This window comes from Castor canadensis, chromosome 12 (assembly GCF_047511655.1).
Source record: "Castor canadensis chromosome 12, mCasCan1.hap1v2, whole genome shotgun sequence".
Classification (NCBI taxonomy): domain Eukaryota; kingdom Metazoa; phylum Chordata; class Mammalia; order Rodentia; family Castoridae; genus Castor; species Castor canadensis.
The window spans coordinates 74,936,349-74,952,637 of record NC_133397.1 but is presented as its reverse complement, the minus strand read 5'-3'; the positions used below and the strand labels follow the sequence as shown (position 1 = coordinate 74,952,637).

The 16,289-nt window shown below is 37.4% G+C and overlaps 1 protein-coding gene across 3 annotated transcripts in view; it reads right to left on the bottom strand.

The window, feature by feature from the left end:
- Positions 1-1,392: 1,392 nt before the first annotated feature.
- The window catches only part of Kcmf1 (potassium channel modulatory factor 1), a 64,497-nt gene continuing 49,600 nt past the window's right edge, over positions 1,393-16,289 (bottom strand). For all 3 annotated transcript variants that reach the window (XM_020163377.2, XM_020163378.2, XM_074050093.1), the window contains exons 4-7: positions 11,484-11,585; positions 9,627-9,801; positions 7,572-7,854; positions 1,393-3,490 (exon numbers count right to left, since the gene is read on the bottom strand). In XM_020163377.2, coding sequence (XP_020018966.1) covers positions 3,229-3,490; positions 7,572-7,854; positions 9,627-9,801; positions 11,484-11,585 — 822 coding nt within the window. In that variant the 3' untranslated portion in view covers positions 1,393-3,228. The remainder of the gene's footprint in view (positions 3,491-7,571; positions 7,855-9,626; positions 9,802-11,483; positions 11,586-16,289) is intronic.

The following is a 16,289-nucleotide window of genomic DNA, read 5'->3' as shown; positions in this document are numbered from 1 at the left end:
CCTTAGCCTCTCCACACTTTCCCAGTCCCCATCCACCTCCTTATTTACCTTTGAATACATTAGTACATTACCAAAAAAAGTATACTATTATGAAATACTGAGGGGAAAAATGAGGGATTGACAATGGGATGAGTTCTAAACTACATTTGGGGGCCACACAGGCAAATTCCTCTTATTTTACCTGAGTCTAAGCATACACAGGAGTTCACTATCCTGTTAGTGGCAAACCTAGATTCTAATTCTGTGGATTAAAACTAAACAAAAACAACAATGCAACCTAAATACAAATTAGAAGATTTCACTGTAGCCAACAACAGCAATTTCATCTTATGACTGTGACCACTAAGAAGAAAAAAAGCACAGCTATTTCCCTTTTTGAAAGAGTTGAAAAATTTTAGTAAAGTAAATGAGTGAAAAAAACTTTTTGAGAATTATGAGACAGAGTCTAACTGTTCTAGCTAAATTCTAAATCCCGTGGTTCTCTGTGGTTGCCCATGAATATTCTTCACATTATCAGTTTATCAGGGTTTACTCCGGGATTCTTCAACACACTGCCAAATAAATGTAGCGTGACGTATTCTTTGAACCCTTTCAATATAAATTTCTTTTGGTTCTCTATGAATCATGAAAATTAAACTCCTTCCAGAACACCTTGAACAGAAAGAATTATTTCCAAGCAGGAAGCAAAGACAAGCACTACAGAACATTTACAAATTTATATAAGAGACACTCAAAAAACCAAAACCAAAAAAACCCCTCCAGCACAAAAACCTCTCAGAACTCAAGATCTGGTCCTTAGAAATTTGAAAATGTAGCCAAATAAACAATGTATATTTCAATTTTGTCTTTTCTCCAACAAAGTCTTTGCAACTTACTTTTATTCAGTAGTACATTCAATAATATGTTGATTCAGAAACTAAAGAATAAGGACACAAGAATTTGAAGGGCTTAAATATATTTTTATATTGATATTCTGTGTCTTTCTACCCTAAAATAATACATTATTATAGATTACAATACAAGATGAGGTGAGGTATTTGTAAAATATCTGATAAAAAATAATTAATATACAGTAGTCTACATGAGATGGAATCTTACCAACTTCTAGGTCTTCTGAAGTGTTAATTGATCTAAATTAAACTGCCCTGAAAAGACTTACAGTTGTTCCCTAAAACCATGTTAAAAAATGGAGGATATTACATTTTCCCAGAATTTGCGCAGAAAAGGGAAAGTACATAATTGGCAATTTCTGTTTCTCAAATCCAAAGTGATGCATTCACACAAAACCAGGATCTTGATGTTTAGCATAAAAAGAAAAAATACTGTATTAGAGATATAAAATCTCTGAGTAATAGTTAGGCTAATTTACCAACACCAAAGAAATTCAAGTGGTCAACAATCTTGAAAATGCTTTATTGAAATGCGTGACTTAAGTGTATAAGATGTATTTGAAAAGACCACAGCTTGAAAACTGGTTTTTGAAACCTCTCAACAACTAATTGAAGAAAAAGAAAAATCCCTACTGGACTTGACTTCTAGTTTAACTAGAAGCCGAGTGTAAAATTTTCCTTTAAAATACATTTTTCATTACAGAAACTAATAAAGAAACAAAGCTAATATATTTTGAAATCATTGGAGTCTGAAGTTTTGGAGGAGAAGCAACAGGTTTTAGACATGTAGGGTGACTTCTGTTTTGGTACATTTGGATGAACGTGAACTTCACAGTTGGAAAACACTGGAGAGGTGTTCAAGCCTGTATGCTTGTCATGTTGAAGAAACGAAGAAACACACAGGAAAAGACAAGAATGGTTGGGAGAGAGAGGAGATGGAGAGAAGGGTTCACAGAAGAGAATCGGAAGGAAACATGATTAGGTTAAGTCTAGTTATAAATTTATCAGAAGCTGTGCGCACCTTTTAAAAAAGTCCTAAATTTACATTCCAAAAACTGCCCCCACCCCATTCCCCAAATCAGCTGTCCCTGCCTTGGAGCTACTGTGAAAGTCTATACACAAAAACTGAAAAAGAAAAGAAATAACCCGGCCCCTCTAAGCCCCAAAACAAACACAAAAAGGCTGTACAATTTTTTTTACATAGGATTAATAATATAGGCATATAGGTGGCATGATTCAATTAAAAGGCTTTACTTTTAATGCCAGAAAAAAAACCCCAATAAATAAAAGGTGCTAAAGTTAGCATTAAGAATTTGGTTGTAATATGACAAAACCTGGGAAGGCAAATCCTCAAAGCTCCCCTGATACTGATCTGTCTTAGCAAACCACAAAGCAAATACATAAATAACGCAAAATATGATTGAGAACGTGAGATTTTTAAAAACAAAGACAACATAATTCAGGTTAACTTTGTTGAACAGTGAATAAATGAAATTCATCTACACCTGAATGAAACATGTTTAACAATCAAAAAAAATTTAAACAACCACAAAAAGTAAAAACTTTAAACAAACATGAGCAGGATTTGTTTTAAGGGCACACAGAGCCCCTGCAGCAGATTCCGACAATGGCTGCACTGCTGTGTCTTCTGCAGATGATTTAAGAGACAGGCCGGGCTCCACACAGGCAAGATGATTAACAGGGCCTCAGACAGTCTCACAGGGCGAAGCGCGGCGCCTGGCTAGGACCCCCAGATTCCACTGCAGAGCTGGCTTTGTGCATAGGAGGCACAAAGAAAGGTGATTGAGGCAGACATTATTCAAAAGCTACTTTGTCCCATAACCATTGAATAATGTTTAGGAAAGCTTTGGGCTTTTTTTTTTTTTTTTTTTTTTAAGTTTTACTCCTTGTATTTAATTTTTTAAATAACAAGGTCACTAAAACTCATGCACGCTGCAAAAAACCTCATGCAGTAGTTAAGGTAAACCATCCAAGCAGTTTTTATTCATTAATATTCATAAATACACACAGCAGCTTCATTAGAGATTTCAATTTTCCTCTTCAGTTTGAATGTGGAGTATTAGGAGAGCCTTTTGCATGTCAAGGTACAGGAAGCAGAGATCACCCTGCACTGCTACCTACATTTACCTGCTAGAAGTAAAAATTAGTTAAGTGGAAATGATTATCATATATATTTTCTCTCTTCCTTTTGAATGTACACAATGTAACAAGAGTGACAGACCTGAAATTACAATCACCAAACAAACCCAGGATAGTTGTTGTCCACTTTCATTGGCAAATACAGCACAGAGGACATTGTCTGCGAACTGGGAGGTCATCAAAGAGGAGGTGGTGGAGGCTCATTTCCTTTATTACTCTCTTTTAAATTTAGGTTTTCTAAAGCAACATCTAAAGGCATAATATCTACACAGCCCATAGCACCAAAATCTGCCATTTCCCCCCGTTCATCCTCGTCTGAGGACGAGCTCTCTTCACGCACTAAAGTGGACAGAAGGAGCTCTTGGACAAACAGGCTGCGGTCTGCACGCTCACTTTCCATGGACTGGCGCTCTGTTTCAGACATTTTAGGATCATTCAACCTGTGTAAGTTAAAAAGAAGAGACCTTATTGGTAAAGAGTTAATGAACAATGGCATGGGCAATTTCTACAATGTTATTCCCTGTGCAAGCTTGACAGGTTGCAGCATTCAGAATCTGAGATACATTATTGCAATACCTGCCCTAATTTATCACCTTAGCTATATTTAGATGAATTCCCCAAACTTGTAGCAATACTATTACTATAAGGTGTGAATCTACACCTCACTTAGATTCAATGAGGAAACAAAACAAAAAATAAGCATTTACACTCTTGGGGAGGTAGTTATTTCCCTAACCAGAATTTCACCTGTAGGTAGTAAAAAGAAGACAGAAGCAAAAACAAAAAAACTGTAGTTATGAGATTATATAGCTGAAAAAAAAATTCTAAAATTTCTGATTTTTCTCTATTATTTCCATCGTTATATAAATAAATACATGTATAATAAATAAAGACATGTATACAAACTTGAGGGTAAGAAAACACACACTGCCCTCATTTCCCCTACACAAAGCTACAGTGCAGCAGAGTAGACGTGAAGTTTACCTGCCCACCGTGTGCAGCTGATACATGCTTGGGGGAATCTGAGCTATGCTGGGAAATGTGGCTTATTTGCACAGAGCCTAAAGAGATGGAAGAGTTGAAAATTCTACTTACCACTTGCTAGTAACTTGTTAAAATGATTTAAAAACGTCATTTCCCCAGTAGAAAAAAAGGGAAAATTTGCACAGTTTCAGTAATGATTTTATTTTACTTCTCTATATTTTTAGTGACAATGAAAGAAAAGGAAGTCAGCTGGAGTACTGGGATCAAGAAAAGTAACAGGACAGGGAGAAGATGGGAGCAGTGAGGAGGTCCAACAGGCATGTGTGACAAGTACTTCTCTTAGGAACTCAGGAATACCAGAGCCCAGGGACAGATTTCTGTGCTGTTTACTGTTACCTGCTCCCTGCTATCCAACCAATGCCCAAAGCCACATGGATGGTATGTACTAAGTACCAACTATGGGTCAGACTCTATTCTAAGTGCTTTGTGTATGTTATTAGCTCTTCGAACTCCTACCAGTTAAGACCTACATTTTACAGGAAAAGGAACCTAAAACAGAGATTAAGTAATTTGCTCAAAATCTCACAGCTATTAAGTTAAAAACCACCACTGGATGATTAGATCTATGGTGCAGAAATTACAGAACTTAAAGAAAGCAAAAGTATATGGCAAGTAACGAATAAAAGCCATTAAATCCACACTGGAAGGAAATGACTGGTGACATTCATGGTTAAAATTAAGATCATCACAAGAGAATACCTAATGGAATAGAGCTTGAGCAGTAGGCTACATATTCTCAATCCAAACTGTAAAAGTGTTTCAAATTGCATTTGAAAAGGTCTTTAGTAAAGAAAAAAAGATATTCAGAAGCCAACTGTCTTATAAAAAGATACAGGGTGTATATGACTACTAACATTATATTAGCAGAACTAGAGACATACAGGGGGAGGCCTTTAGCCCTCTGGAGAACATGTGCTTCCAATACTGCTGTCTTGATTTTCAGGGACATAATTGAGAAAATGCCTCATTCTTGAGGGGAAGATAAAATCTGGTATTAGGTCTTAATCTTCTGATGGGCCAACTTCATGTGAGACCTAAAAGGAATTGCAAAGCTTGTGAAGATCTTCAAATGGGGGTTGGGGGTTGGGGGGAAGGTCAGCAAGACTAGCTGGCCCCATTACCAAACACTGGACTGTGACATTTGATCACTTCCTACAAGGTCAACTATCTTGAATCCCCCCAAAACTGTGTTTGCACCATCAGTTCTAGGACAAGATGAATAGGAACTGCCTCTGGTCAAAGAAGAGACTAAAGACAAAGTCCTAAATATATCATATAATAGCAGCATGATCACAGAACAGGATTGTGGACTGGTGGAGTGGCTCAAGTGGTAGTGTGTACCTGTTTAGCATAAGGTCCTGAGTTCAAACCCCAGTATGGCCATAAAAAGATCAGGATTTCCCCTGCAAACACTGCAGCTGCTTTTTTTACCTTAAAAGTTTACAACATATGTTATGTATTTGAATGTCTGAGGAGCCCAACAATAAATCAACTCTTTATTTTTATTACTTAGTTTTTTTCCAAATTTTTTCAATGGGAAGAAAAAAGATGAACATAAGTAATTATATATTCCTCCAAATATATAAAATTTTTTGGAAAATACTGCCTCAGAAAAATCAAGTGAGTCCAGATCAAATGATGAAATAAAAGATGTGGAAAATGCAGAATGTGGTGGTGCATGCCTATAATCCCAGCACTTGGGAGGCAGAAGACAGCAAGTTTGGGACCAGCCTGGGTTATACAGAGAGACCTTGTTTCAAAAAAGAAAATGAACAAACAAAAACTGCAAAATAATCTAAAATTGTATAGAACTATAAATTGTACAGAAGTCCTTCCAAAAGCTACAACTTGAATCCAAGGAAAGCAGTCAGGCCACTCATATCATACTCCAGGAGTATAGTAAAGCAAATAACAAAACTGCACAGAAAAAAATCCCAGATAAAGCCCACTCTGTAGTTTGGGGTAAGTAAGTAAACAAACAAACAAATAAATAAATAAAATAGGGAAGATGTCTTTTTCAAAGGGTACTGGAAGATACTCCACCCTCATTTCAGTTAACTCTCAGCAAATACACACATTGTGGCTTTGATTTCCTTAACAGCGAAGCAGCATTTTTTGGTGATAAGAAGGCAGTTATTGACCTTGCAAAGATAATTAAAAGCTAATTTCTCACTTGAAACTTCCTCCTGAAATCCATAAAAGATAATAACCTATACCAGTATTCCATTTAATTCTCAAAAATTCTCTCCTGTGGCAAAATGTTTGCAACCCCATCTCAATTGATAACTAGGTGCAGTGGTGCACACTGTCATCTTAAGCTAAGTGGGTGGCTGAGATCAGGAGGATCACAGTTCAGGTCAGCCCATCTCAATGGAAAAAAACAGGACAGTGGTTCACGCCTATCATTTCAGAGATGGTGGGAAGCCTAAAATAGGAGGACTGTATCACAATGAATTCCCCCCCTACAATGAATATACACTAATAAAAAACAAATTAATAAATTAAAAAAAAAAGACCAAATAAAAGAAGATCGTAGACCAGGCCAGCCTGGGCAAAAAGTCTCCAAAATAACCAAAGCCAAAAAACAAAAACAAACAAATAAACAAAACCCCAAAAAACAAACCAAACAAACAAACCCCAGAAAACAAAACAACTGTTGGGATACTGATGATAAAACTGAGGTCTGAAGAAATGAAATGACTAGTCTAAAGTCCAAACCTATTATGGCAAAGTCAGGGTCTAGGCCAAGGGTCCTCACGCATTTTATGTACACAATGTTTCACTTACAACTATATACATGTACCACTCTAGTAATAAAGATCAGCACTGCTCTTTAAAAATTCTTTTTGTGCTTACGTCACATAAAATGCCTATGAAGTTTTGTTAGAGGACTATATTGAGCTGCCAACTGTAGTTTTAGAAGCAAATAAAACTTTATCCAATAGTGTGGCTTGCTATGTATACTGAGTATTAGTTACACCATGGCAAACCATTTTTTAAATAGTTACTTTTGCATGCTAACCGTAACAATCTAAATTTAGGAAATTCATAGAAAATCACCACTGTATTATGAAATCTTCTTTTGTACTTTTTAGTATTTCACAGCAGACTGAAATTGAGAATTAGGAGTAATATTAATTATGATAACACATGTTAATATGGCCCATATATAATGATATGGTGCTCAAGTTTTATGTATAGCATGGAAAGGAAATTCATGTTTGATGATGACATATGTACATTAAGAAAAAGAAGCCCAGCATCCTTACTTTCTCTAAAAATCAATTATTTTTCATAATCTGAGGAAATATTGAATATGTAGTTTTAATTGGAGAGCTGTGAGTTGTAATCGTTTAATCAAAGGTATTGTTTTTAAGAACATATATACATACAGATAAAAAAGAAAAGGTGTTAGTCTGCTTAGTGTCAAATAAAACATTGCTTCTCCAATGCATGTTCTGTTAATAAATGAGCTACCTTGTTAAAAGAAACTGGGAATTCTGGAGAGTTTGCTGACTGCTTTCTGTATTTGCTGTGTTGGTTGTTGCTGTGGACTGTGTGATTGTAGTGGTGACGCTGCTTGTGTTAGTGCGCCGGGTTGCATTGCGTGCGGTCTCCAGTTGTTGCCGTGCTGCCTGGGCATGCTGCCGTTCTAGTTGCAGCTGCATTTGCAGTTGTTGTAACTGAGAAGCAGAAGGGCCAGAAGAATTAAGCTGTCCTCCAGCAGAACGTCTCACTCCTGATAACTGAGATAAAAGCTCTGCCAATGGAAATGAAGACGATTAACACAGAGGTAAACACACTACAGGGATGTGAACAAATATGTTCTCATATTTAAATTCAGCTATGAGCTAAGCACCTTTTAGAATGCCTCTTGGAGGCAGAAATTTGTTTATGGGGAATCACAAACATGAACACTAACCTACATACAATTGTTTCTACTTAAGGCAAAACTTATCAGATTGTTTTGAAAAAACTATTTGCATAATGCACAAGTTTAGTTGTACGTCCTCTTATCAATACATTAAAGTGAGCCAGGCAATGGGGGCTCACTGTCTGTAATCCTAGTTACTTTGGAGGCTAAAATTGGGATGTCAGTTTGAGGCAAGCCCAGGAAAATAGTTCTAGAAGTGTGACTCAAGTGGTAGAGCACCTGCTTTGCAAGCATGAGGCCATGAGTTCAAACCCCAGTCCCATCTTGTCTGCCCTCCCCCCAAGTAAATCCTAGCTACTCAGGAGGCAAGAGGCCTGATATGATTCAGACTCTCGATAAGGATGCACTCATCAAGAGCAATGTGGACCTTTGTCCCTATGTTCTCATCTAAAGAAGGTTCAGTCACTGCTGTCTATCAGGTCTACCTACCTTACAGGGGAACTAGCATTTGTCTTGCAAATGTTCCCAGAACAGTAAAGGCTCTGATTTACCATTTAAACTCATTAACCAGGCCAGTTTCTGTTTTCTTGCTTACTGTTGCTTATCACAGAGGTTCTCATACAACTCTTTAATGAGATATATAGTCCATCCCTAAACTAATTTAAATCAAAGTAATGGAGAGAATTTCTGAATTGTGCTGCCAGAAATTACCTTTTAGAGACTATTCTATAAAGATAGCAGGTAAACAGACTCTTTGGACAAAGAAATAGTTCTTTAAATCCCCAAAACTCGAGTTTATTGGGCTTGTTTCTGTTGTTGCACAAATATACAAAGCACATTTGGAATTAAAATTTTATACTGCATAGCTTACATTTTTAAGAACACCTTATGAGGAAAACTGTTGAGTGTCACAGATGTAGACGCACAGATACTTCAGGTATTCTGCAAGGTGCATGATGGCTTCCGATTATACATTCCTCCATGTAAACACATTTCAGAACTGTTGCTGTAAACTTGCACACACTTCTGGGCGTCTTACCACCTGTGTGCTTGGGGCATCATACAGATATGCAGGCTACAGTGATTTCTGAGACACTGTACTGTGACCCTTGTGCTCTGCTGCCAGCTTCCCAGGGGTGTTACACACTAGACTCAAGTGACTTGGCAATGCACAACAAGTTCACAGACAGTTTTTAGGTTTATTATCCTTCAGTATGTCCCACAACAATCTGGTACTCAATTCAAGATAAGGACAGAAAAATTCCTACTGTGTTCCAAGAGAAGAGCTCAATCCCTTAGTCTTGTCAATTAGCTTTAATGTTTGTGTACTCAAGGAGGTTGAACCATGGAACTTTGGAGGGATTTCACTCTGAAACCTTTTATGACTTTCTTGTGCTTCGAAGGAGGCCATAAATATAAAATAAAATCCTTCAGTATCATCTTATGAGCTTGCTTCCTTAGTGAAATGCAGAACCACAGGAACTACTTTATGTTGTTTATTGAATAAATATTCTACACTTCTAAAATATTTGGGAATTTGTGAGGGAACACAGTCATAGTATCAGAGAGGAAAAGACTAAAATTACAAACCCACAAAACATTTTAAAAGGAGTTCCCCCACACCCTGCCATTAACTTATCAAGTTGAAACTAACTTACCAGCTATAGGATCCATGGCTTCCCTATTGCTTGGAGAATATGAACTCTGAGAAGAAGAAAGTCCACCAGTAGAACTGCTAGTAAAGTGCATGTTTGATCTACGAGCACGAGGACCTCCTAATCCCCGGCCAGGGTGAAACATTCTACGTACATGTCGAACACCACTCGATTCATCATAACTCAAAATTAAGAAAATGACCAAGTATTGCACAAAAGTGGAAAAAAATTCATTTGAGCCCCTGGTAGACAGACATTCAGAATTTCAAAATTGTAAGTATTTTAAAATAGCATATTTAATTTAGAATGCAAAGGTTCCAACTCTTATTTATGAGGCTTATTAACCCTAAAAAAGGTGCTCTCCTTTTCTCTCTCTCTATTGTGTTGTGTGTTAGATTAAAAAAGTACTTTTTCTGGGCAGAAATTTCTTTCTAGGCTCCAGAGTAACAATGTCAGATGAAGTTAAAAGAGTTCCTTGGTAAGATATCCAAGGTAAGTATTCCCTTATCCTGACCTCAGTAATAAATTTCACAAGTTTATATTCAAGTAACCACAATTAGTAAGTATCAATTTTTATAATGGGGAGAGCTGTATTAATAGATAACTAATGCAACCTCCATTATCATCTATAATGAAAAAGGAACAGTATGAATAATTTAAGCTCAGTAGATAAGAGTTCTTTTGATGATTAGGTTTTTTAATCTATCTTCAAGTTTTTTCAATGCTGCTAAGCAGAAAATATTTGAACTACTTACACTAGTGGACACACAGATTAACATGACATTTATCAAGAAATCAGACTTCTGAGAGCCAATTAAGGGAATCAGAAGAAGGTCTGGCAGAGAGAAAAGCTTTGATAAACTCTGAATTCCTTTAAGCTGCAATGAACGCTGAAACTTTTGCATGAGAACACAGTCCTAACAGCTTTAGGAAGGACAATTCCTAACTTCTGAAAGCAAGAAGCACTGAGTCTACAAAATTAATTACTTTGGTAGGTCAGTAATCTCAGGGAAGAGTGCCAGGAACTGCTGAAACACAGAGAAGGGGACACAGAAACGAAAGCAGGAAACAAATCTAGAGGTAGATTTGACCTTATACTATCCTACTCAGAGACTGAGCAGGAAATGGCTCTCTGGAGAAGGAGACACTAAAGCGCAAAACAGTCTCACCTATCCCCACCTCACAGAGGAAGAGAGGAGAAGCAAATATAGCCTCTTTATATTTAAATTTTAAAATGGATTAACATTTTCTTTTTTTTTTTTTTTTGGCATGAAAATACCTTCCTAGAAGACTTACAACCTGATCAAACTGCCTTAAAATTTTTTTATTATAATGAACTAAAGATGATGGGGACTCAGACCGCAGTGCTGCCAAAAAAAAAAAAGAAATTCTGGGAGGTCACCTTTCACTTAACAATAGTTAAAAAAAAAAAAAAAATCCTACTGAGCCTAGTGGCTCAGGCCTGTAATCCCAACTACCTCAAAGGCCACAGGTAGGAGAATGATGATCTGAGGCTGGCCTGGGCAAAAAGTATGAGACCCTACTTGAAAAATAACTAAAGCAAAAAGGGCTGGAGGTGTGGCTCAAGTGGTAGACTGCTTGTCTAACAAGTGAAAGGCCTGAGTTCAAACACTAGAATTGCCAAAAACCAAAACCAACCAAATGAAAAACACTAACCAACTAACTAAAACAAAGTATGTTAAGAGAGAAGTAAGAAATTACCTCAACAATGACTCGCTTTTAGGAAAAGGTCAAATAAATAGAAAATAGTTTTTCTCTCTTTGGGGATATTATCCTCAAAAATAATCAAAATGACAAATGTTACCAACAATTCTTTCCTTTCTTGTCTCAAAAGGATATTAAATCTCTAGGGGCTCTGTGTTCAAGTGTAAGATGAGCTGCAAAGTCATCTGTGACATGATTAGGATCGCCTCCAGGTAACGCTGCACATATTGGACAAATCTGAAACGAAAAGTAAAGAAGCAGGCTCAATAAATGGACACTGTTTGGACATCTTTCTGAGCCAGTATTTGGCTACAAATTGTATTATTGTCAAATTTCACCCAGGCACAATCACAATAGATTCTGAACCAGTGAAGAGTAGTAGAGGCCTCAAGAACTTGCTATCATTCACAATGAAAATACATCTCTAAAGGTCACAGACAACATTTCTAGATGGACAGTTCAAATTTGATCTCTAACAGCTTGGCCAATTTATATTTTCATGGTACAGCAAAATACTTTCCATTAAAAAGTTTAAAAATGTGCTGTTGGACTGGTGGAGTAGCTCAAGTGGTAAGAGTGCCTGCCTAGCAAATGTGAGGCCTTGAGTTCAAACCCCAGCGCTGTCAAGAGTGCCCACAAGTGCACATTTACATATAAGTCTAGGCTTGAATGATAAAGACAGACGTAAGTCTATGCCACACTTCTCCACAGCAAGGTATCTTTGAAGGTCAATCCTCAAATGAAATAGCAGATGTTTGATTATAATGTAGCTGTGCAAATTCACTTCCATTGAATGTGATTAACACTGATAATGGTTACTGATAATGTATACATGTGCTCTGTAAATTCATGAATGCAACTCCCCAGGGGAAAACAGGATGACAGCCCATTTTAGAACCGTGTTTTCAGAGAGATGAGCAGTGTGACAGAATTTTGTGACCAGATCAAGAGCCAGGATAAAAGAGAAGGAAAGGCTGGAGTTGTGGCTCAAGTGGTAAAGTATAAGCTTAAGAAGCACAAATTCCTCCCCCAACCAGTTCAAACCCCATTATTGCCCCCCCCCCCAAAAAAAAAGAGACAGAGAGAGAGAGAGAGAGAGGACGAAGAATAAAATAGTTTAGAGGAGGCCAGATGATTTGGGAAATTTCTGAAACAGTTTCAACAGAATTAGCCAAATAGGGGGCAGGGAAGGGGAAGGATAGAAAGAATGAGGAACTTAAATAAAAAAGCAAAGGCCTTTATTCTTCCAGAAATCCAAACAGGTAGATGAAGGTGTACCAGACGATGGTCCGAATAGTGGTGGCCAACCCTTGAATTAGGAAGAATTTCAACTTTAACAAAAAAGTCAAGAAAGAGGACCTGATAAAAAGGGGCATGACCAAACGGAACCCTAGAAATGCAGTTAAAGTTAAGGCTGTGCCTCTCTATGAGTTAAATGGGATGTATTATTCACTGCACTAATACATGTGCCATGAGTGAAATTCAGGGCATCACTTGACTTGACTGTCTGCTTATAGCAGCATGGACAAAGGAAAATAGAAAGGTGAGATGTCAGACAATGCTGGAGGTTGAAGCAGAAAACAAACTATTCTGACTATTAGAGCCTAAGCAGACACAACTTCCCACTGTCTATGACTACAAAGCAATGTCCTGTGGTTTTTTTAGTTTTTTTTTTTTTTTGCGGTACTGGGGTTAAACCCAGGATTTCACGCTTGCAAGGCAGGTGCTCTACCACTTGAGCCATGCCTCTAGTCCCTTCCATGAGTTTGACTGATTTGATACCAGTCTCTCTTAGGCCAAGTCAGCTGTTCTGATTTTGTGACTGAGGACTCTTGTGAAAGATCCCCAAGAAAATGCTCATGAGGAGTAATAATCAAGCAGGACAGTATATGAAAGAAACAGAAAAGCCAAATGGAATGTGCTCGAGGAGCAAATGCAAAAACAAGTAGATAGATATGTCCATGCTTTTCTTAAAGATGCCAGAAGGATGATCTTCTGTTCACAAATTTACTATCAACTTTCAATAATATCTGTATCATTCCTGTGCTCTGATATGGCTTGGCTTGGTAATGTTTGATGCATTTTTTTTTACTTTAATTTTTTGGTAGGACCAGGGTTGGAACTCAGGACTTCATGCTTGCAAAGCAAGCTCTCTACCATTTGAGCCACACCTCCAGTCCATTTTGGAGGTGGGGGGTCTCCTGAACTATTTGTTCATCTTGACCTTGAACCTTGATCCTCCCACTCTCAGGCACTCAAGCAACGGGGATTGTAGGCATAAACCACCTGTATCTAGTCCACTTACTTTACTTTTCATGTGTCTCTGTCTTGCCCGACTAGACTGTAAACTTTTGAGAGATGCAAGGCAGTACTATTTATTTCTTCAAACCTTGTTTGCCTTTTTTTTTTTTTTAAAGTCTGGCCACAGTTAAAAACCAGAGACAATAGTACTGCCCTAATTTGGCAACAATTTATAAGTACTGAATTATGTACTGCTTTATTTCAGTACTTTAAAACCATGTAAGGTTTTTATCTAAAGAGAAAATAATAAAAGCATCTGTCTCCTAAAGGTATTTCCTTTTAGATTGGCCTTTGATTAAGTTATATATACAACGTGAACTGAATAAAGGTAACTGTAGGGAGCTTCTGTTCTTTGACGGCACATTTAAATATTCTTAGATGAGAGTCACCTCAAAGATATATATTCCTAGAAAGAAGACAATACGAAGCATGAATATAAAATGAACTAAGAATTTCCTAACTAGACAACCTATAAACTAGAAAAGCAACTTTGACATGAGTATGTAAAAAAGAGAATCAAGATCCTACTGAGGATAAGGAATTACTGGGGTGGCAATTGGCACAGAAAATCAAGAGACCAGATTTAGAACCAGGTGGAAGATGTTTCCTTTTTTGGGTCACATGAAGTTAAGATGAGAACCTGGAAAGGAAAACTAATCTCCAGTGCTGATGGAACCAAAGGCTTGGCCATTTTTCAAGGTTTTCATTTTATACTTACCAGGTTAATTCTTATTTAAAATTAAGAACTCTGAGCATGCATGAGGCCCTAAGTTCACTCAACTTGTATTTTGTAAGGGGTAATGGAGGAAGCAAGAGGCAGAAAGAAAAATGAGAGCAAAGTGGGGCAGGAGAAACAGAAAAGTGAGGAAGAGGTATGAGGAGGGATACAGAGAGCTATTCTGCCTCTCAGGGGCACATACACTGCTTAGTTTTGAGTTCTGGGTCATAGTACCTAATACCTTTGCAGGGTAGGAAAATTCAAAGGAAAAGTCATTAACCCTAAAATGTGACAGTTTGTCAATACTCATATTTATCACACTTCCATTGCCGAATGGCACATTACTCATAAAGTGAAATTACACATAACACATTAGCTTAAAATTATGACAATTTATCAACATTAAGGTTTACTGAATTGGCTTAAATCACTATTTCCTAAAATTGACTAGGATATAAATCACCTGAAGCACTTATTAGTGACAGTCTTTCCTAAGCCTTAGAAACAAGATGGGGGGATGCAGATGAACAGGACAAAATCCATACTTTTTAACAAGGGTCCCAGGTGATTCTTACAGTGCTAAGTTAGGCAAATGTATCTTAAATGAATGATGATATTGAAAACCTATAAAATTTTTCTCTGTTATATGAAACAGCAAATGTTACTGTTACATATAACCAAAAAAATTCTTATTCAAAACGTCCTTCCTATTCTTGGTCTCATCTCTGCTATTGCTTGAGTCTTCCTCTTCTGCTTTATTCTGCCACTAAGGGTCACCATGCAGCCCTTTTGGGAGACTAACCAAATAAGATGAGGCCCTACTCCAAGAAGTATAATGGAATTTCCATGTGGTCCCAGTGCACAATTGCCAGCAACCCAGTCAGTGCTTATTTTAACAGTCTGTTACCAACATACCTTTAGAAGTCATTACTCCACATGTAAACACCTTGTCATTAACTGAATATACAAAACTTTTTCACTGTCCATAACATAGGCTCCCGGCCCACTAGAAAACTATCTACAGTCAGCAGGCAGCATGTTTATTTTCTTATTTTTAAATAAGAGCTCCATACATTCTTCTCCATACAATTATTATTCAGCCTAAAGCCAACTTTAGATTTCTTCCAGTTTCTTTCTTGAACAAATACAACCCACCAGACAGCACTCACTCTCCAACAATTATGCACAGGTTTAAGAGTAACAGAGGAGGAGTTAATGTGATGAGTTCTTTCTCCCTCTCTTTTTGAGGTACTGGGGTTTGAACTCAAGGCATGCTTATTAGGCAGGCACTCTTACCACTTGAGCATTCGATCAGCTCTTTCTCTTTTTGGATGGACTACACAAGAAGTTTCTTATTCAGTCACTGCTACAGAAAAATTCATTTAAAAAACTGGCCTTTCTGACTAAGCATAAACCTGGCTTTCACTGAAGCTAGACTACAACATGGCAGAGACCAAGCATAAGGCTAAGAGCTAGGCAGGTTCTACCACATGTGGTAGATCTACTCTGATCATCCTCTCAAACAATTAAAGAACTGCCCTTGAACTCGGCATGCTTCTCTTCATCTTTCTTTCTTTTTTTTTTTTTTTGGTATTGGTAATTGAACTTAGTGCTTTATGCATACTGGGCAAACACTTTACCCACAACCCAGACAACTATGCTTATGTTAACAAACAGCTTACATGAAGTAACTGCCTTAGCAACTAGCATTTCTTGACTAGGTCACAAACTTATAAATCCATCTTTCTTTAATGTGATTAATTTCAGCTTCACGGGAATATTTTTTTTGCTGCTCAAAAGCTGTGATTTTTCTTCTGTTACTTTTCAGCGCCACCAAATGTCTGATGTGCCTGTTCTCTGGCAACCATGATCTTGTAAGTGGCAGGATAGCTAGCTTCTTTGTATTTTCTGCCCTTTCAATG